The sequence below is a fragment of the Taudactylus pleione genome, unplaced genomic scaffold, assembly GCF_031769625.1.
Source record: "Taudactylus pleione unplaced genomic scaffold, aTauple2 ptg000179l, whole genome shotgun sequence".
NCBI classification, from domain to species: domain Eukaryota; kingdom Metazoa; phylum Chordata; class Amphibia; order Anura; family Myobatrachidae; genus Taudactylus; species Taudactylus pleione.
In genome coordinates, this window is record NW_028284581.1 from 6,501,537 (window position 1) to 6,524,234 (window position 22,698).

Consider the following 22,698-nt stretch of genomic DNA (forward strand, 5'->3'; position numbering starts at 1 on the left):
TAATAACTGCAGACTAGCTGTGGGACACGCTGAAAAGCAGAGCTTGGCACAAACACTGGCATCACAGCCACTGGAAAAGCAAAATTGAACAGCAACTTCCTGCTCCTGGAGTGAGACTAAATACCCCTAGGTAGCTGGTCATTGGATCAGAGGATAAGCTGAGTGACTGCAGGACTACCATTGGGAGAGACTAGTCAGGTGATATAGACCAACATGGGAACCAGGACGCACGCACAGAAGCCCTAGCAGACCCTGGGGAGAATACTCAGCCACCACTCACCTCCACTCCCAGCGACTGAACACTTAAGCCCAAAGACGCCGGCATGGGAGGAGAGTAGCGGCCGGTCCCAGGTCGCATCCTGACACTAGCTCTGCTTGGCTCCTGGTTCAAAAACCCGCTGAGCTCAAAAGTGATTACGGTGTCATCTCCTTTTGGCCACAGGACCCATTGAGCCCAACCAGGGATGTAGCTAGAACACTACGGGTCCCATAGCAACATTGTGATGGGGCCCCAGCCCAATGCTTCTAGGATACACCTCTCTCTGCAGTGATTATTCATGTTATGCCAGATAGTAGTGCCTTAGTTAATGTTATGCACCTTTGTATTGCACTGGTTAATGTTATGCCACACAGTAGTGCCTAGTTAATGTTATGCTCCACAATAGTGTCCTAGTTAATGTTATGCCCCACAGTAGTACCCTAGTTAATGTTATGCTTCATAGTAGTGTCCTAGTTAATGTTAATCCCCATTGTAGTGCCCTAGTTTATATTATTCCCCATAGTAATAACCTGTTATTGTTATGCCCCATAGTAGTGTCCTAGTTAAAAGTTTTGCCCCAGAGTAGTGCCCCAGTTATTGTTTTGCCCCATAGTAGTGTCCTAGTTAATGTTATGCCCCATAGTAGTGTCCTAGTTAATGTTATGCCCACAGTAGTACCGTAGTTATTGTTAATCCCTATAGTACTGCCCTAGTTAATGTTATGCCCCATAGTAGTGCCCTAGTTAATGTTATGCTCCACAAAAGTACCCTAGTTAATGTTATGCTCCATAGTAGTGTCTTAGTTAATGGTAATCCCCATAGCAGTGCCCTAGTTAGTTATGCTCCATAGAAGTGTCCTAGTTAATGTTATGCCCCATAGTAGTGCTCTAGTTATTGTTAATCCCTATAGTAGTGCCCTAGTTAATGTTATGCCTCATAGTAGTGTCCTAGTTATGTTATGCTCCACAGTAGAGCCCTAGTTAGTGTTATGCTCCATAGTAGTGTTTCGTGCCTTTCATTTTTCACCTTATTTGTGATGGTGACATCAGCAGCTTTTGAATCTTACATGACAGCCCCATGTCTGCAGTGCCTGTTAAGGGAATTGGTATGTAAAGCCATCTGTCGGGATGCCTCCTGTCAAAATACCGACAGCGGCATCCCGATGGTTGGTATCCCAACAGGGGTTGAATAAGTATACTTACCCTACCCCTTCTCCCCCTAACCCTCCCTTTGTGTAGCCTAACCCTCCCCACCCCACACCCTCCCAGTTAGTGCCTAAACCTAAGTCTCCCCCTTCATGTCTAAACCTAACCCTTCCCCCTTAATGTCGAAGCCTGGACCCCCCAGTGGTGCCTAACCCTAACTCTGCCCCCTAGGGGTGCCTAACCCTAACCTCCCCCCAAAAAAACCTAACCCTACTATGGTATCTAAACCTAACCCCTCCACCACCCGTGGCTGGCGTCTTTCTGTGTTCCGGCGACGGGATTAAGATAGGTGTCGGTAGTACGACGCCTAGATTAAGTCCCAAGTTGGACTTTCAGTATTGGTATTGAGACTGGTGCCAACAGTAAAGCTTCCTGAGACCATTCATGTGTGGGGTTGCTTTTCAGCCAAGGGAGTGGGATCACTCACAATTTTGCCTAAGAATGCAGCCGTGAATAAAGAATGGTACCAAAACAACTTCCAAGAGCAACTTCTCCCAACCATCTAAGAACAGTTTGGTGATGAACAATGCCTTTTCCAGCATGATGGAGCACCTTGCCATAAGGCAAAAGTGATAACTAAGTGGCTCGGGGAACAAAACACCTAAATTTTGAGTCCATGGCCAGGAAACTCCCCAGACCTTAATCCCATTGAGAACTTGTAGTCAATCCTCAAGAGGCGGGTGGACAAACATATACCCACAAATTCTGACAAACTCCAAGCATTGATTAGGCAAAAATGTGCGGCCATCAGTCAGTATGTGGCCCAGAATTTGATTAACAGCATGCCAGGGCAAATTACAGAGGTCTTGAAAAAGAAGGGTCAACACTGCAAATATTGACTCTTTGCATAAACTTAATGTAATTGTCAATAAAAGCCTTTGACACTTATTAAATGCTTGTAATTTTACTTCAGTATATCATAGTAACATCTGACAAAAAGGTCTGAAAACACTGAAGCAGCAAACTTTGTGAAAACCAATATTTGTGTAATTCTCAAAACTCTTGGCCATGGCTGTATACAGATAGTCTTAAATGTACTTGATATTAATGCTAAGATTATTATTTAAAAAAAAAAAATCACAAAGGAACACTCCAACCCCTAGACCAGTCATTTTCAACCTTTTTCAACTCAAGGCATGCTACGCAAGATTTAAAAATTGTCAAGGCACACGATGCGGTGTGTGCGACCTATGAAACAAATATACATATTGGCTCCAACATAAAAAACACACTACATTGGCCTCCACAGGAACAAAACACACTACATTGGCCTCCACAAAAATAAAAACACACTACATTAACCCCAGAGAAATAAAACACTTTGGCCCCCACAGGAATAAAACGCATAGACATTGGCCCCCACAGGAATAAAATGCAGATATATTGGCCCCAGAGCATAAAACACATACATTGGACTCCACAGAAACAAAAAAAATAACACATTGCTGACCACACAGAAAAAATATAAACCACATTGCTCCCCACAAAAATTAAAATCATTGGCTGGCCCCTAAAGAAAAAAAAAACAAAACACACTGCTCCCTCCAAAAATAAAATCACACTGGCTCCCACATAAAAAATAATTAACATTTTTATGGCCCTACTTGTGCCTCATCGGCTGGGGCTGCACAGAGTGCAGAGCTGTCAGCAGCATCCAGGTGGGCAGGAGGGAGGGCTGGCTGATGGGCGGGCTGGCTGGCAACGCGGCATGCATGACATGTGATGTCACTCTGCCGCATCTAGACAGGTCACGGCCTGTGCACACGTGACAACCGCTTACGGCATACTAGAGTGCCGCAGCACAGCAGTTGAAAAACGCTGTCCTAGACAGTCAATAGTCACCCCAGAAAGAGTGTGAGCATGGATCGCTGCACGGCTGTGAGACCTCGGTGGGAGATCTGCTGTTGGGAGAGATACCACTGAGTGATTTTACTTCTGCTGAAGTGGCTTCTCTAATTCCTAACCGCTGGGGCCTGCAACTTGCTGATCCTGGCCACGTGGCCGGAATGGGTCTTCTACTCAGAAAGAGCAGGGTGCACTGACCAGTCAAACGGCTCCAGCCAGCTCCACACACCTGGGACAGCTCCTTAGGGAGCAGACTCTTTGGCTGCGTATCTTTCACTGGACCTTCTCTGTAGATCTAGTGCTGCAGAAGGCAGGCTGGAAGCAGGATCTCCTGACTCCTGTGCCCAGAAATAAATACATGCTACCACTCAGGCTAGGAACTCCACTTGAAAAGACCTTGATTTGCCATTTTAAAACCTCTGATTTTCCCATAATGAGGTGACACCCCTGAGTCCTGGTATTGAGTGATTTGAAGGGACTGGCTATATACAGTTAATGGGTATGTCTTCCCCCCACTCCAAATGTGAAGATTTTGGTGACCAGCAGACTGGCAAAAATCCCTCTGGAACAAAGACCACTCCATCACATTGACAAGAGGTATTATTAGGTTATCGCAATAAAACCAGTCACTTTTAACCCCTTGTAGTCATTTGTGATTTCACATGCCATTCAGCTGATCACAGTTTCCTGTGATGGCTGGAGATAGAGGGGGGGTTGTTAGCAGAGTCGCAACTAGACTTTTTGGTGCCCTGTGCCAGAGAGAGCATTGGCACCCCCCCCCTCATTTTTTAAATAGGGGCATAAGATGGTGCACCTGAAAAAGGGCCATGGCCTCTTGGGGAAGGGCCAGTGAAGAGATAGGGGAGGCCAGAAGATGCTGGGGATAAAAGAAGAGGAAGTCACAACTAAGAATGATAATAAACAGGAAAACTGACAGGCCCAAACTGCGCCCCCTGCCCTGCGGTGCCCTTTGTCGTGGCACTGGTCGCACTACCCTAGTTACGGCCCTGGTTGTAATTATGAGATTTTCTAAGGTGGGTCTTGGCAGACACATACAGTGACCTGGCTACATGTAAATTCCAGTGGTAGGGGGGATGTCTCTCTCCCCCTGCATCTTTAAAACACATATTTACAATAAGAGGAAGCAAAGGCACTGCTCCCTCAGGCAATATTTAAACACAAATAGTACAACATCATTCCATATGTCATATTCCACCTGTAAGTAACATATAAGGTGTTAGAGATATTATACACTGATAGACACAAACACAGATGCTGGATACACACTGGCAGATATATTGGCCAATATATCATGTGCCAGTCAGCCAGTGTGTACCAGCTATATGTCTGTGAATGACTTTGTTCACAGACACATCGCGTCGGCTCTGCTGCACAGCCGATGACAGATATATCTGCGGATATATTGGAGCATCATGCTGTGTGTACGAGTGGTCAGCCGTCCACCTGTACACTTGCAGCAGAGGCCCAGGGGAGGGGGGCGTGACGCGACCCCCGGCCAGTGGGACAAGTGACCAAATGACAGATGATGGTTGTACAGTGTGCATCAGTCGATCTGCGTCTTTTAGGTGTGATCCCAGCTTTATATATGTAAGAGGGACTATTTCCCACAGTAGGATTTACCTATTACACACAGTAAGACAACAAAGTTCAGAATCATCAATATAAGGTCCTCTTAATGACCAATACACAGTTCTGTCCATAGAAGTATGTGATGCAGAAACACTCCATCTGTATTATAATGTGCCAAGTTCCACTCACACAAAGAGCATGCTGCATCAGCTGGGCACTTTCCTGCTTATCTGTTCTTCCTGCCCTTATATACTGGAAAGCAGAAACGGGCTGTAAAAAGGACACAATTTTGGGACGAGCCAAGCTGTAGGGTTAGTAACAAGCTGGTGGTGGTGTGGGGCAGGGGGTACTTGAGTCATCAAACCACATCTGACTCAAAATTCTCTGCATCTTACAGTGGACTCTCCCTCAGCCACAATCCTAGACATTGAAATAAAGTGGGAATCCTCCTTTCTCTATACTGCACCTGCCCATACTTGTTGGGAGCCTCCAGAAAATCAGGTGCCACTCCAGGCACCTCGCAAGAGTAGGCCCTTAATCCACCCCCACCCTCCCTGCTGCACCGACCTGGCAGCCCCCTTTAAGTCTACACCAGGGATTCACAACCTTATTATTCGTGTGTAGCAAATGACCGCTTTGTGATTGGGTCAAGTACCACTTTGCAGAAGGTATAAATTTATGAATATGAAAACATTTGTGACATTCATATATGAATAAAGTGGTATTTACTTTGACAAAACGAATGCAATTGTAACTAAACTACGGGGCAAATCAATTAGTCGCAGGGTTTTAGCTCCCAGGTTAGATCCCTGCAGCTAATCAATTACTGCCCATGATAAGCTTGCAACTAGCCCAGAGGGTGCACTTAACGCAGATTCTGCTTGCACCATCCAGAGGTGCGAACAGAAATCTGCGTTAGCTAGTGCTTCTGGGGCTAGTTGTGATGTTACAGCAGGCGTAATGGAAGTAAGGTTCATGGCGCTTATGAGAACATAACAAAGCATGTGCTTCGCACATGGGGAAAACAATTTGGACACTCCCAGATGTAAGAAAAAACAGCAACAGATGCACTTGGCGCTTCAGTGATGGGTCTAGGGATATGGGATATTGAGAGCAGCTCACCAGATAGGGGTGGTAAAACACTTATTGAGAAGGATGACAAAAAAAGAAAACCGGGAGCGCAAGAAGTATCTTAAAACCAAATATCTTAGAGAAAATATATATGTAAAATAATAAAAGTCATAAGTGTTTGCAGCCCCGTGAGGATAGATAGATATGATGCTGTAGTCTATCATATGATAAATATTACAAACAATGAAAGCATATTGGTGTACCGGAACTAACAGCTGACAATGCTTATAACACAAAGGTACATTTAATAAATATCCTGTTGCCACAGGTGGTGAATACACCTATATATGTAATCTAACTGAGATGCAGCCGTTAAGTATGTATATTAGCAAGCAGCAGCCGGTGGATGGCAATATAGTTTGGATCTGTTCTACAGTTAAGATCCTTAGAAGGAACAAAATCTGTGTGATCCAAAAAATTTACTGAACAATGGAAGAGGATCCGTATATGTGCAGCAGCAGTAAAATAATGGAAGTGTAGTCTCAATCCATGTGTATAGTCAATTGGTTCTTAAAGATACAATGTAGATAGAATCAGAAACAGACTGAGGCAGTATAAAAAAAAAAATAGGTACAAGTGCAATGAAAGAATGAATGAGGCTGGTGGTGCAGCTGAAAACGCACCAAAGTAAGTATACACGCTGCATAATACCGGTTATCGTTACTGAAACCGTAGCGGTTGATCACACTAATGCCCGGTAATCACTGTCGGGGACTATGTCTGGTAGCACGCCGCTGCGAAGGGAAAGGCCTCTCCTGCATACGAACAGTATAGTCTGTCGCAGCTCACGTATCCTCATAATGCCATGCACTCTGCAATATTATTCCGCTAATTAGCGGTAAAATGAAAGATCGGCTGCTTGTAAAACGACTTAAGGTGCATATCCACTAGACAATTGCCTCCCTGAACAATATCTTTCAGCGATTTTCCCTTGAAATTATGATCGTTCATCCTGTACAATATGCAAATGATCAAATGATATCGTTGCATTCAAATTTGAGTTTCTTGAGGGGTGGATACTGGGCTGGGCTTTCCTGAGAAAATAAATAGGTGGCGGCCATTTTAATCATTGCATTTTTACTCTGTGGCTAGTTTGGTTTATACCTGCTGTTGCATTGCTAATTTTCTGTGATTTGTTTTTGGCTTGTCTTTAAACAAACTGCTTATTTTTTCTCCTCATGGATTCTTCTTATCGCTATCGTGTGATGACAGCATATGCTGGAGTCGTGCTTTTGGCTGATAGGGAGAGGTCCGAGAAGAGGGGAAGAGTGCACTCGTGCTGGAGAGAATTTTCTACGGATAGATGATGTCACCTTTCGGAAGTTGCGGAGTCTGGTCACTCCCTATAACCAGAGGAAGGATACCAAGATGCAGAGGGCCATACCCCCTGAGGAGAGGCTCATCGCAACCCTGAGGTACTTTGCGAGTGGAAGATCCCTGACTGATCTAAAGTTCGGTAGCCTCATTTCTGCTCAAACTTTGGGACGGATCATTCCAGAGACATGCCGAACCATATTTACTTTCCTGAAGCCTCAGTATTTTAAGGTAATTACAAATTTTGCCGACATTGTCATTGATATACTCAGCTGCACCCCACTGTATATCCCTTAACAATATTTGCTTACCTGTCCTTATAATAGACGCTGCTGCACCCCACTGAATGCCCCTTAACAATATTTGCTTATCTGTCCTTATAATAGACGCTGTTGCACCCCACCGAATGCCCCTTAAGAAGTTCATTAGCTGTCCTTATGACAGACGCTGCTGCACCCCACTGTACGCCCCTTAACAATATTTGCTTACCTGTCTATATAATAGAAGCTGCAGCACCCCACTGTACGCCCCTTAAGAATTGTTTATTAGCTGTCCTGATAGACGCTGCTGCACCCCACTGTACGTCCCTTAAGAATATTTCCTTAGCTGACCTTATGATAGACGCTGCTGCACCCCACTGTACGCCCCTTAACAATATTTGCTTACCTGTCTATATAATAGACGCTGCTGCACCCAACTGTACACCCCTTAAGAATAGTTCCTTAGCTGTCTTTATAATAGACACTGCTGCACCCCACTGTACGCCCCTTAAGTATATTTGCTTACCTGTCATTATGATGGTGCTGCACACCACTGTCGCCCATTAACAATATTTGCTTACGTGTCCTTACAGTAGACGCTGCTGCACCCCAATATATGCCTCTTAACAATATTTGCTTTGTGTATTTAATATTTTCTTTATTTTTTTTTAGTTTCCATCTTCCTTTGAAGAATGACAAACTGTTGCAGAAGATTTTGAGGCGAAATGGAATTTCCAGAATTGTGGAGGGGCAGTCAATGGGAAACATGTTCACATTATACCACCACCCCACAATGGTTCCTTGTATTTCAACTACAAGGGCTATTTCAGTGTAGTCATGATGGCTATAGTAAATGCCAACTACGAATTTATTTATTTAGATGTTGGCAAAAATGGACGGGCCTCTGACGGTGGATCTTTCAAGGACACCATGTTTTATGAAAAATTGATATCCAGAAACCTGCACTTACCACCAGCCTCCCAATACAAACACAATCTCTATTTTGTTTTTGTGGGGGTTGAAGCATTCGCTTTACACGAACATGTCATGAAGCCCTTTCCACAAAGGGGTTTAACTGATGAGAAAATAATTTACAATTATCGACTGTCCAGGGCTAGGCGTACCTTTGAAAACACCTTTGGAAACATGAGTAGCAGGTTCCGGATATTCTACACTCCGATTAATTTAAGAGTGGACAAAATAGACTGGATTGTGATGGCCTGCTGTGCTCTGCATAACTTGCTTCAAAGGAAATAATCACAGCAAAGGGCACTTACTTCATTCCATGACAACATAGAGGACAGTCAAATGTGGACATCTGTGTCTTCTACACCGTTTCCCACAGCATACTGTACACGTGCTAAACAAGTACGAAATGAGTACATGTCCTTTTTTAATGGCATAGGTGCTGTTCCTTGGCAGAGAAATTGCATTTGCTAATTTAGGACAACTTTCCTTGTAGCTTTAATAACATTTCTTGCATTTATCCTTTATAAAAAATTGTGTTTTAATGTTTAAACATAGTGTATATGTATGTAACAAGTTATTTTTGTTTAACCTTAAAAATGTAACACTTCTCAAAAAATACTGCACCTGCCGGCAGTTTGCAGGGAGCAATGAGGCCAGAGTCTGCGTGGGTGCATGCTGACTTCCTGGCCTTGCAAGCTGCCATGAGCCGACTGGCTTCAGTGTGATTGGAGGTGGCTTCCCATTGTAAGTGCCACCAGTCACTCATGCTGAAAACAGCCAGCCCCAGGGAGAGGTGTTTCCTCACCATGGGACTGCTAGTCCAAGCAGGGATAGCAGAGAGCAGCTTACGCTGCTCTGCCTTTCGAGCAGCCTTACAGGGCTTCTTGGGGTTGGAACCAATGCAGCCCCGAGAAGCTTGTGTTATGCATGGGCAACACCACCAACACTCATGTGCTGGTCCCAATGCCAGCCACATTCAGTGAGTAGGCACCGGGCTCCACTCCACCACCAGCGTCAGCCCTCCCCTTAGGTAAAGTGAGGGCAGGAGGCGCTGCTGACACATACCTTGGATCATGTAAAACAGTCCCACAATTACGATTATTCAAGACAAGAGTTGTAAATTTTGTAAAAAATTTGAAATTATAAAACTTAAAGAAAACTTGACAGGATTCATTGATTATTACCAGACCAATGAGTGCCTCCTGAGTAGGGCTACCAAAACCAAAGAATCAGGCACTGAAGTAAATAGTAATATACAGTTGAGAGCATAACAGTGCTGCTAACATAACCAGGGTAAAGCCAAAGAAACAGATTTGAGAAACAGTGTTCATGGGAGCACAAGAAGTATGCATAATTCCAAATGTACAGTAAACAGGTGCAACTGAAGTACAATTGCCAAAGTCATGGCACTATGGACCTCACTCAGAGCTGGTCGCAAGCGCTGAGCGCTCGCAACCGGGTTGATGTAAAGGCCCTGCGCACGTGCAGCGGCCGCACTGCGCGTGCGCAAGCCCCGGAGTGAGAGAATTTCTCTCGCTTCGGAGCTCACTACAAAAGGGGCGGCTGTGGATGTTGATCGACAGCTCGCCCCGTATTGTAGGTGGGGGGGAGGGGTGGCTACACAAATGGGCTGCCCGATGTTTGATAGGTGAGGGGAATTGGCATAAGGGGATACGCCGGTCTATGAGGTGGGTTCGGGAGATTGCCAGATGACAATGGGGTGGGCTGTGCCATAATATATGCCCCTACATCCAATTTTCCTTCTTGTGCAAGCATTATAGCGTTGTATATTATACGCTTGAAATGAGGCAGCTGGTTTGGAGCCATGCTGTCCATTTCATGACCGATGTGCATGCCAAAAACTTTATTTTGACCCGGGGGTGTCTGTAAAACCTCCTCCGCGTGCCTTAAAAATCTGTCACTCCGTGACGGTCCAGAGGCTGGAGTCTTGGAAGCCGCCCTCCGCTTCTTGGTGGGTGCTGGAGCTGACGGCCTCTCCATTGACGACTCCATGACCTCTGTGGGCTCGCTGGATGAAGGGACAGGATCCACGTCCAGGACTTCCTCCTTGGAAAGATGAAACAAAAATATTAGAATAGTATTTGGTCCAAAAAAAAAATATATCATACAGTGGATTTGAAGCCCAAAAAAAAAAGAAAATTGATAAAAGCGGGAGTCCATTCAGAAGTCAAATAATCAACTAGGAAGAAAAAAAAAAAAAAGGACAATTGTTTAATTGCATACCTGTTCCAGACCCTCCAAATCCTCCATGAGGTCCTCTCCCACCTCTGGCTCCAGCGAGCACCGTGACCGTCTCTTTGGTTCTTGCTCAAGAACGAATTTGAGCAGGTCATAGTACCATAACCTTGGTTTTTGTACTTCATCCACACCTGCTCCGGAATGCTTGAAATTCTCATACTTCTTGTGCTCCTTCAGGAACACTGTTCTCAAACCCTGGATCTTTGACTTCACCCAGTCAATGTCAACATCACTGTCTTGCTCCCCACTGTAAATCACCAATTTCTTCAGTGCCTGACTCTTGAGATCTCTGTTTGAGTAGTCCCTACTCGAGAGCTTCCAGAGGCACTCATTGGCCTGGTAAATCTCAATGAATCCTGTCAAGAACACTCTGGACTGTATACCAGTCAGGTCTGCAAGTGAAACAAAATAATAAAAAGATTGTAAACAGACATAAACAAAAAAAACATATGCAATGGCCCCGAGTATCCCTTATACAGCACCCCCAGAAGTCCCATTAATGCAGTGCCTGTGCCCCTTATGCGTGCCCCCAGTAGTCCCATTTATGCTGTGCCTGTGTCCCTTATGCGTGCCCCCAGTAGTCCCATTTATGCAGTGCCTATGCCCCTTATGCATGCCCCCAGTAGTCCCATTTATGCAGTGCCTGTTCCCCTTATGCGTGCCCCCAGTAATGCCATTTAAGCAGTGCTTGTGCCCTTATGCATAAAGGGCATGAGTCAAAACAGAAGTATATAAATATATAAAAAAACTGTAATGATATAGATATATCTAGTAATATAAATAGAGACTGAATCAGATTAATTAGACCAGCCAAAATAAACCAAAATAAATAAATAAATAAAAAAATCCAGAAGGATAAACATTTAAGCCGTGGCAAAAACAGCAAAACAACAAATAAAACATATATCACAGCACAATCGAGTCCAAAAATAAAAACAAATAATAAAAATAATAGAAATAAATAATAGCATTGGACACAAATAGATGACCAAATTATTAATACGAATAAAAACTTAAAGAACAACAATCGTAATACACTCTGCTATGAGGGAAATGAAAGCAGGGAGAGACAGGAGGAAGAGAAAGGAAGGGGGGGGATGACCACAGAGAAAAATGGAATAAGAAGTTACAGACCAATCAGTAGGGAAATTGGCAGTTTAAGGAGGAGTAGTTAGGGATGAGGAAGACAGCACATACTACCCATGGGTCTCCGCAGGTGTTCAGCACTCACAAGTAGAGGGAGATGGAAGTCTATGTTCAGCAAAGAGCCAGGGAGTCCATACTTGAGTAAAAGTATGGCCCCTATTGTGAATATGTTATTTTCTCCATAACAGCCACATGCCAAATCTGGCATTTAAGTGCAGAAAAAGATGGTGGAGGAATAGTTTTCCAGTTGAGGGCTATCAGGGAGGAATGGGTATGGGTTCGATTCCCGTCAGCGGCAGCCCGACAGGAGCAGAGTTCGAAGCAGCGGAAGCCTGACAGTGCTGGAAATCCCGATCGTGGATAGGCAAGTATAGACTAACCTAACCTCCCTAACCCTCCTTAGGGGTGCCTAACCCTAATCCCCCCTCTAAGTGCCTAACCCTAACCACCCCCTTCCCCGCTGCCTAAACCTAAGTCCCCCGGGGGGGTGCCTAAACCTAAGTCCCCCGGGGGGGTGCCTAACCCTAACCCTCCCCCTAGCCTAACCCTAAGTCCCCCCCGGGAGCCCTAAACCTAACTCTCCCCCCCCCCCCCGCGGCGCACGGCATCACTACGATCGTGATGCCGGGCGCCGGTCTCCCGGCGTCAGGGCAATGCGGGCGTCTACATCTAGACGCCCGGCATTTCACCCATGCCGGGATAAGACAGTCGGGAAGCCGGCTGCCGGTATTTAGGCAGTCGGCTTCCCGATTGCTTCCCATCAGGGATTTGGCCGCCGACAGGATATGCAGAAGTCATTTTTTGGAAAACTTATCAAGGTTTGGGGGTGGGAAGCATAACAAAAATACGCAGGAGTCCTTTGTTACCGGAGATTCCAAAAGGGAGTTCAAAAGACCATGAACCGAATCCCAGAAGGGGATAATATTTGGACATGTCCACCAGATGTATAGCATAGTGCCCTTGTGGTGCAGCCACGCCAACAGTCAGGTGAGGAGGAGGGGAACATTTTGGGAAGTCTCACAGGGGTATAGTGCCAACTATAGTAAATTTTATGAGGTTTCTTTAAGTTTGGTAAAGATGGAGCATTTAGCAATCCCGTGTCTCACTTCTTCCCACGTCTCCTCATCCGAAGGGAACCCAAGATCTATCTCCCATTCAGCCTCATGAAGTCTCGATGAGGGGAAAGTTGCATCAAGGAAAATAGAATAAACTTGGGAGATCAGGCCTTAGTTAGGAGACGAGATTTGCAGAAGTGTTCAAAAGGCGTACGGTCCCTAAGAATCGATGTAGGGGTTAAGGAGCATAAGAAAATATGAGATATGGTAAGAACTTACCTTTGTTATCTCTATTTCTACGAAGTCCATAGGGTTCCACAGGGTACCTTGGGGTATAGATGATGACGTGAGGCATCGGGCACCATAGAGTTAAGTTTTCAGCCACCCAGGATGCACTAGGGTCCCCCTCCTATACCCCGCCCCCGAGCCAAGGCATCTCAGTTACGTACCAAGCCAGAGACCGGAGGAGGAGAAGGAAGAGAGAGAAAAAAGATCTGGACACACACAAGAACCACATTCTCACCAGAGGGAGACGGAAAAACCGGTGACCAGAGCAAAGCCTATCTGCAGCACAGGTGCGACAGGGCGGGAGTCCTGTGGAACCCTATGGACTTCGTAGAAATAGAGATAACAAAGGTAAGTTCTTAACATATTTCATATTTTCTACTTCAGGGTCCATAGGGTATCCACAGGATACCTTGGGGATGTCCCAAACCAGTATCCTTTAAGGGTGGGGACGCTCCTGTGCTGAAAGGAGAATCCGCCGCCCGAAGGAAGCATCCTGAGAGGCAAAGGTGTCAAAGGCGTAATACCTCACAAAAGGTATGGACAGAGGACCACGTGGCCGCCTTGCAGATCTGGACTGCAGAGACATCACGTCGAGCTGCCCACGAAGGACCCACAGACCTAGTGGAATGAGCCTTTACAGAAGGAGGAACCGGCAGGCCTTCATGAAGATAAGCTTCTGAAATCGCCATACGGATCCAGGCTGCCAAAGTTTGCTTTGAAGCAGGCCAACCCTTTTTACGGAAGCCATAGAGGACAAACAAGGCGTCCGACTTCCTAAACGAAGAAGTGCGGTCAACATAAGTCCTTAAGGCCCGCACAACATCCAAAGTGGCCTCACCCACTGAAAGGCCAGGTGAGTTAAACGCCGGTACAACTATTTCCTTCTTTAACATGAAAGTGGGAAACAACTTTGGGAAGAAATTCAGGACGAGTGCGTAGCACTGCCCTGTTCCCATGAAAAATCAAGAAAGGGGGTCTACAAGAGAGCCCCTAAATCAGAAACACGTCTGGCCGAAACTATGGCCAGAAGGAAAACAGTCTTAGCTGTTAGCCATTTAAGATCCACTGAGCCCAGTGGTTCAAACGGCGGTCCCTGGAGAGCCCTCAGGACCACAGCCAAGTCCCAAGGCGCCACAGGTGGAACAAATGGCGGCTGAATTCGCAGAACACCTTGCATAAAGGTGGGCACATCAGGGATTGTAGCAATCCTACGATGAAACCAGACAGACAGGGCAGAAACCTGCACCTTCAAAGAAGCAAGGCGAAGCCCATGGTCTAGTCCCGCTTGTAGGAAGGCTAGCACTCTAGACAGACGAAACTCCCGAGGTGCATAACCTCTCGGTCGACACCACTGGAAGAACGTATGCCACACGCAATGGTATATTCTCGCGGAAGACGGTTTCCGAGCTCTTAGCATGGTTCGCACTACAGAGCTGGAAAACCCCCTGGACCTTAACATGGCCGTCTCAACAGCCACGCCGTCAAAGACAGCCGAGTCAGGTCCGGGTGAAGACAAGGACCCTGTGACAGAAGGTCCGGTCGTAGCGGCAACCGCAGAGGACTGTCCACGGACAGACCCTGAAGGTCTGAGAACCAGTGCCGTCTGGGCCACACGGGAGCTATCAACAGGAGCGTCCCTCCTTCCTGTTTGAATTTCCGGATTACCCGCGGAAGGGAAAACGGAGGAAACAGATAAGCGAACCGGAACGTCCACCGGACGGACAGAGCATCCACCAGAGACGCCTCTTCGTCTCTTGTGCGAGACCCGTACACCGGCAACTTGTTGTTGTGCCGGGACGCCATGAGGTCGATCTCTGGAAGACCCCACCTGTCCACCAGCAGTTGAAAAACGTCCGGGTGCAGGGACCATTCCCCCAGATGAATGTCCGCCTCCCAGTTTAGCACTCCCGGGATGAAGACTGCTGATATGGCCGGGAGATTGCGCTCCGCCCATACCAGGATTCGGGACACTTCTACGAGAGCCGCCTGACTTCGGGTTCCTCCTTGCAGATTTATGTAGGCCACGGTGGTAGCATTGTCCGACTGGACCTGCACTGGATGATCTTGGAGAACCCAATGTGCCTGCCGGAGGGCATTGAAAACCGCGCGGAGCTCCAGAATTTTTATTGGAGGATCTGTTTCTGCCTGAGTCCAGCTGCCCTGGAACAAGTGTGGACCAGAGACTGCTCCCCAGCCCCGAAGACTGGCGTCCGTTGTTAACAGGACCCAATTCGCCACCCAGAACGGACGACCCTTGTTGAGACGGGTCGTCTGCAACCACCAGGCAAGGGACAGGTGAACCTCCGGAGTGAGCACCATCGTCTGGGACTTTAGACTCTGAGGCAGTCCATTCCATTTGGACAGGATCAGGTGCTGCAGAGGTCTGGAGTGAAACTGGGCATATTCCACCATGTCGAATACGGACACCATGGAGCCCAGTAACCTCATCGCCGAGTGCAGAGACACCCGGCGGCTCTGTAGACAACTGCGCACCCTCAACTGCAAGGCAGAGATCTTATCCCCCGTCACAAAGATCCTTTGCTGTTCGGAGTCCAATAATGCTCCGAAGTGCAGAATCCGCTGAGACGGGATCAGAGTGGACTTCTGCCAGTTTATTAACCAGCCGTGCCGTTGCAGTACCACAATGGTCAGGTCCAAGTGGCGTAGAAGGAGCTCCGGAGATCCTGCCACTAAGAGAAGGTTGTCCAAGTACGGCAACATACAGACTCCCTGCAGCCGCAGGGAAGCCGCCATGACCGCCATCACCTTGGTGAAAACACGTGGTGCTGTCGCCAGGCCAAAAGGTAACGCCCGGAACTGAAAGTGGTCACTGCGGATTGCAAACCTGAGGAACTGCTGATGGCGCGAAAGAATAGGGACATGCAGGTAAGCGTCCTGTATGTCCAATGACACCATGTAGTCCCCAGGTTCCAGCGCCAGAATGATGGACCGTAGGGTCTCCATCCGAAAATTCGGTACCCGCAAAGACTTGTTGAGAGCTTTGAGGTTGAGTATCGGACGAAACGACCAATTGGGTTTCTGCATCAAAAAGAGATTGGAATAGAAACCCTGGCCCTTCTGGGAGAATGGAACAGGCACTATAACTCCAGCCTGGAGCATAGTGTGCAAGACCTTCCGCAGTTCCGTGGCTTTGTTCCGGTCTGATGGCAGACCCGTGATGAAGAATCGAGATGGGGGTCTGTGCCGGAAGGAGAGGGCTATACCGTGGGAGACCACCTCGAGAACCCAAGTGTCTGTCGTGGTGACCGACCAACACCGTGCGAACTGCAGCAGGCGGCCTCCCACTTTGGGATCCCCCAAAGGGAGGCCCGGACCGTCAGGTTTGTCATCTGGCCTAGGGGCCGGACGTCTGGTACTCCAGGCCTGCTTCCGGGGCTTGGCCGATTTCTTGGGGCCAGCCTGTCGGGGAAAAGACTGTGGTTTGGGCCTGCCCTGGGCCCTATAAGACCGAAAGGACGATGGCCCTGAACCAGAAGGGACAGCAGCAGACGGGAGACATGCCGATTTAGCTGCCGCCAGTGTGGCTACAATCTTGTCCAGATCTGGACCGAAGAGAACTTCTCCGTTAAAGGGCAACGCCTCCAAACCCTTTTTGGAATCAGAGTCCGCCTTCCAGGATCGCAACCACAAGGTGCAACGAGCAGCCACCGCTGCCGAAGAAATTCGAGACGCCAGGGTACTAATGTCTAAGGCCGCCTCGTTGATATAAGTGGCCGAATCACGGAGATTACCAATCAACTCCGCCTGCTCAGCCGGAATCGAAGGACACCTCCAACGTATCCGCCCAGCGCTCCATAGCTCTGGCAACCCAGCAAATGGCCATAGCCGGCCGCGCTGCCACCTCCGCAAGGGAATAAGCGGACTTCAGGCAGATCTCCACCTTGCGGTCCGTAGCATCCTTAAGGGAGGACATGGATGGCATTGGTAATGTGGCACTACGGACAAGACGTATCACATGAGAATCCACCTGTGGAGGGGATTCCCACTTAGCAAAATAATTATCTGCGAACGAATAAGCCACCGCCAGACACCTCTGCGGCTGGTATCGCTTGCCAGGCTGTTTCCACGCCTCCTCTAAATGGTCCACCAACTGACCCGAAAGAGGAAAGACTGTGGCGTCACCCTTCACATCCTTAAAAAAGGCATACTTGGATTTAGCCGCTGGGGGAACTTCGTCCTCAATCACCAAGGCTGTGCGGACTGCCCGAATAAGTCCAGGAATATACACCTTGGACCTAGCGTCCGCTTCCTTAGTACGGAGAGGTTCCTGATCGGAAAGATCCAGAATCTCCCCGTCATCAGGCGTCCCTTCGTCAACCTCATAAGGAGCCGACAGAGACGCCACCGGCAGTTTATGTGGCCGCATCACAGACTCCCCTTGCAACACATCCGACAATCTGACAGTCAGAAAGGAAAGTACAGGCAGCAGCGCTAGCACAGTCACATACAATGCAGAGAAATAACAATTCCTGCACTAACAGCGCTGACAAATCAACTATACAGACACAGAGTCTGGAAGGACACCGCTGCATACACAGACCTGACCACAGCGGAGGAGAGGTATGCAGGGGGACCCAGACCACGATGCCTCCGTCCAGACTTCCAGCAGCGTTCACCATGCGTTCTGAAGATGGCCGCCGAGGAGCAGAGAGGAGGCTGGCCTGGGGGAGGAGCGCTGCCACAGGGCCAGTCGGCGTGTTGCAGAGAGGGCTGTGTGCAGCGGGGGAGGCGCCGGATGTGAGACAGGGAAGGCACGCTCCCCTGGCATGCATTTAACCCCTGGGACGCCGCAGCGCTACCGCGGTCCTGCTGTCCCAGGGGGGTAGTGGAAGCGTAGGTTAGTACCTGGCTCCACGCTGCAGCCAGTCCCTAGGGAGCCCCCTGCCTGGGGACTTCTGGACCATGCAACAGCGGGGACCCACCGTGGGACCCCGCTGCTTACCTTGCTGCCCCCCTTGAGTCCGGCCATGGTCTGAAACATCTGGGGTCACCGCTAGCTGTGACCCCAGATGCTTACCAGCATCCCCGGATCGGTACCGGCGTTCTGGTACCGGCGGGGGTGTAGGGAAACAGCATGGACGTCAACTGACTGTCCATGCTGTACTTCCAGATGTGCAGCCACAGCTGCAAAACGAAAACTTCAGGGGCTCTTCATGGCCCCCCTCTAACAGGTGCCTCCGACTCCGGCCGGGCACCGAACTGAACTGAGATGCCTTGGCTCGGGGGCGGGGTATAGGAGGGGGACCCTAGTGCATCCTGTGAGGCTGAAAGCTTAACTCTATGGTGCCCGATGACTGACGTCACAACTATACCCCAAGATATCCTGTGGATACCCTATGGACCCTGAAGTAGAAAAGGCATATTTAGATTTGGACACCAGAGGATCTTCGTCCTCAATCACCAAAGCTGTGCGGACTGCCCGAATAAGTCCAGGAATATACACCTTGGACCTAGCGTCTGTTTTTTTAGTACGGAGAGGTTTCTGGTCCGAAAGATGCAGAATCTCCCCATCATCAGACGTCACGTCGTCATCCTCATAAGGAGCTTGCAGAGACACCACAGGCTGCTTATGTGGCCGTAACACAGACTCCCCTTGTAACACATCCGACAAGTGCTGTACAGAACTAGTCAGGGAATTAACCCACGCAGGCTCCTGAGAGACCTGGGGAGGGGAAATAGGGAGACTGTGGGGTACCGTCAATTGTCTCGGGAAACCCTGCATGGGTGACGACACCACTGATTGCTGGGACAGTCCCATCTGTGAGAACGCAGGCTGCAGAGCTAACTGGCCCACCAGGGTTGTAAGCGCCTTAGCGAAACAAGCCCAGGGCGGCTCCTGCACCAGTGCTGTGACAGTAATTGGCCGCGCCAATAAATAACACTGCCGGCATAGCCCCTCTGCGCTACCCTCCCCCTCCGCTATAGGTACTTTACACGTAGTACACTGAAGCTGGAGAGGAAAGTCACTCTCAGACATGATGGTAAGTATGTGACCCCTCTCACCAATACTTGCTAGTATAGCGAGAGACCACCCTGCAAGCACCGCAAGGGCTTTAGCAGAAAGAACAGGGACAGTGATAAGGCTGACAGTAAGAAATTAAAAGTACAGGCAGCAGCGCTGGCACAGTCACATACAATGCACAGAAAAACGAATTCCTGTACTATCAGCACTGATACTCAACTACACAGACACAGAGTCTGGTAGGACACAGCGCTGCATACACAGACCTGACCACAGCGGAGGAGAGGTATGCGGGGGAACCCAGACCACGATGCCTCTGATCATAGGCTTCCAGCAGCGTTCACCATGCGTTCTGAAGATGGCCACCGAGGAGCATAGAGGAGGCTGGCCTGGGGGAGGAGCGCTGCCACAGGGCCAGTCGGCGTGTGCAGAGAGGGCTGTGTGCAGCGGGGGAGGCGCCGGCTGTGAGACAGGGAAGGCGCGCTCCCCTGGCATGCATTTAACCCCTGGGACGCCGCAGCACTACTGCTCTGCCGCGGTCCGCTGTCCCAGAGGGGTAGTGGAAGCGCAGGTTAATACCTGGCTCCACGCTGCAGTCAGTCCCCAGGGAGCCCCCTGCCTGGGAACTTAGGGCCATGTTCAGCAGGGTCCCACCGCGGGACCCCTGCTGCTTACCTGTAATCCCCCTTAAATCCAGCCATGGCCCAGAACATCTGGGGTAACCGCTAGCTGTGACCCCAGATGCTTACCAGCATCCCCGGATCGGTACCGGCGTTCTGGTACCGGCGGGGGTGTAGGGAAGACAGCATGGACGTCAGTACTGACAGTCCATGCTGTACTTCCAGATGTGCAGCCACAGCTGCAAAGAAGAAAACTTCAGGGGCCCTTCTAAGCCCCCCTCTAGCAAGTGCATCCGACTCCGGCCGGGCACAACACTAAACAGATGCCTTGGCTCGGGGGCGGGGTATAGGAGGGGGACCCTAGTGCATCCTGGGAGGCTGAAAAGCTTAACTCTATGGTGCCCAGCGACTGACGTCATCACCTATACCCAAAGGTATCCTGTGGATACCCTATGGACCCTGAAGTAGAAATGGTGGATTTGAAAGAATTCAAATAGGCTTAGTACTTGAGAGGGGCAGAGCCGGATTTAGACCTCATGGGGCCCTAGGCAAGATACCGGTTTTGGGGCCCCTCTCACCACAGACCCCTCTCTCCTCTCAGCGCAGACCTCCCTCACCTCCCAGCACAGACCCCCCCTAACCTCTCAGCACAGACCCCCCCTCACCTCTCAGCACAGACCCCCCCTCACCTCTCAGCACAGACCCCCCCCTCACCTCTCAGCACAGACCCCCCCCCTCACCTCTCAAGAACAGACCCCCCCCCTCACCTCTCAAGAACAGACCCCCCTTCCCAAAGATACCACCTCCACTGACAACACAGACTCCTCTGCCCTCAAAGCACAGACCACTTTAGCAGAGACCCCCCTTGCTTTCTCAGCACTGATCCCCTCCCCTCGCAGCTCGACTCCTTCCCATTCCCTCAAGGCACCTTTCACCCCCCCGACAAACTTACCTGCCGGGGACATTTGTACTAGCGCTGCTGACCTCCATGGCTCCTCGAGTGGCTCTTCCTCTGCCTTGGTCAGTGTAAATTGATGACGTCACATCGCATTACGGAGCAGTGCCTCCTGATAGCGCAGGGAGAGGGGATAGACAGCAGTAACATGTGACTCACCGGCGCTCTATACCCTGCCTAATGACAGAGCCGGCCTGGCCTGCAACACAAATTTTGGGGCCCGTTACACGGATGGATAGAGATAGATATACATATACACACACACAAATGTTTTGGCACTCGTATAAGTCCAAGTACATCCACCCAAGTGCCTTTGCCATAACATGGACAATCCCATGTGATATACCCCTAATGAAAGGCAAGTAATTTACAGCACTTCAGGGATTTTTATTTTATATACCCCAGCTGGGGGGGAGATATAGATATATATATAGTGCAGTCTCGGATAGGTTCGAGTTTGCACGTGGAGTTCGGATTTTTCCCTCCAAAAAAACGGAACTCAGAAAGAGGCAAAACGTCATCTTGCACGGACGAACATCATCATTCCTGGACAAAAGTCCAGGAATGATGATGTTCGTCCGTGCAAGATGACGTTTTGCCTCTTTCTGAGTTCCGTTTTTTGGGAGGGAAAAATCCGAACTCCACGTGCAAACTCGAACCTATCCGAGACTGCACATCCCTAATAAATAAATATATATATATATATACACACACACACATATAAACATTTACACACACTATATAATATATATATTATATATATATACACATACATACATACACACACACACACATCCTGTCATTTATGTCACACTCACCCTCACAAACAGCTGCTGGAACAGTGGAGATGCAGAGCTGTGTCTGTGTGCTGTGCGTGGGCCCTGCGTAGGTCGGCTCCATTTCCTCCCGCCTTCCCTGCTGCAGCTGCTCCTCGGAGGATCACGTGGCACGTCACGCAGCGTCAGACCGGGGACAGAGGCAAGAGGGTCAGAGGGAAAGGGCCGCGCAGCGTCATGCACATTGACGTCATGACGGGAGCGGCACTGGCAGCGCTGTCAATGTGCTCAGAAGTACGGACACGGTAACGGGGCCACCTTATTTTACTTTTTGGGGGGAGGTGGTGCCAGGCGCGGCCGCCAGGGTGGGGGTGGGGGGAATGCGAGGTCACTCTATACATCTTAGCCACGGGCCCCTTGGGTCCCGTCGGGCCCTAGGTGCCGCCTAGGATGGGCAGCGGTAAGGACAACCATTGACCCTGTCTGGAAAAAATATACAGGGAATTTAAGGCCTGCCTTAGACTACGAATATGCTTTTTTAGTGGAGGACCCAGGGAGAAACATAGGATTTGTCAGGTCTGGATTATATTTTGAACCCGGGGTGGATGCAGGAGAAGAAACAGGAATGGAATTGTAGTATTGGGAATACATACGAATTACCACCGGACACAAGTCCGGCGGTTCAAATCCCAACAGCGGCAGGCCGACAGGGCTGAAAATACTGATCGTCCCCAGGTAACTATGAACTAACCTAACCTTCCCCCCAGTGCCTAACCCTAATCCCCCCTTCCCCGCCGCCTAAACCTAAGTCCCCCGGGGAAGTGTCTTACCCCAAGTCCCCCCTGGGGGTGCCTAACCCTAACCCTCCCTCCCCCTAGCCTAACCCTAACCTCCCGGGGGGGTGCCTAACCCTAAGTCCCCCCCGGGAGCCCTAAACCTAACCCTCCCTCCCCCTGCGGCTGTCCGCAGCGGCGTCCGGCATCACTTCGATCGGGATGCTGGGCGCGGGTCTCCCGGCGTCGGTAAAATGACCGGCGTCTACA

General features: G+C 49.2%; 1 protein-coding gene across 1 annotated transcript in view; it reads right to left on the reverse strand.

Moving 5' to 3' along the window:
* Positions 1 to 9,086: 9,086 nt before the first annotated feature.
* LOC148519885 (uncharacterized) overlaps positions 9,087 to 22,698 on the reverse strand; it is a 39,805-nt gene continuing 26,193 nt past the window's right edge. Inside the window, exons 3-5 of the mRNA XM_088475956.1 lie at positions 20,877 to 21,078; positions 10,818 to 11,224; positions 9,087 to 10,640 (exon numbers count right to left, since the gene is read on the reverse strand). Of these exons, the coding sequence (XP_088332082.1) occupies positions 10,191 to 10,640; positions 10,818 to 11,224; positions 20,877 to 20,889 (870 nt within the window). The 5' untranslated portion in view covers positions 20,890 to 21,078 and the 3' untranslated portion in view covers positions 9,087 to 10,190. The remainder of the gene's footprint in view (positions 10,641 to 10,817; positions 11,225 to 20,876; positions 21,079 to 22,698) is intronic.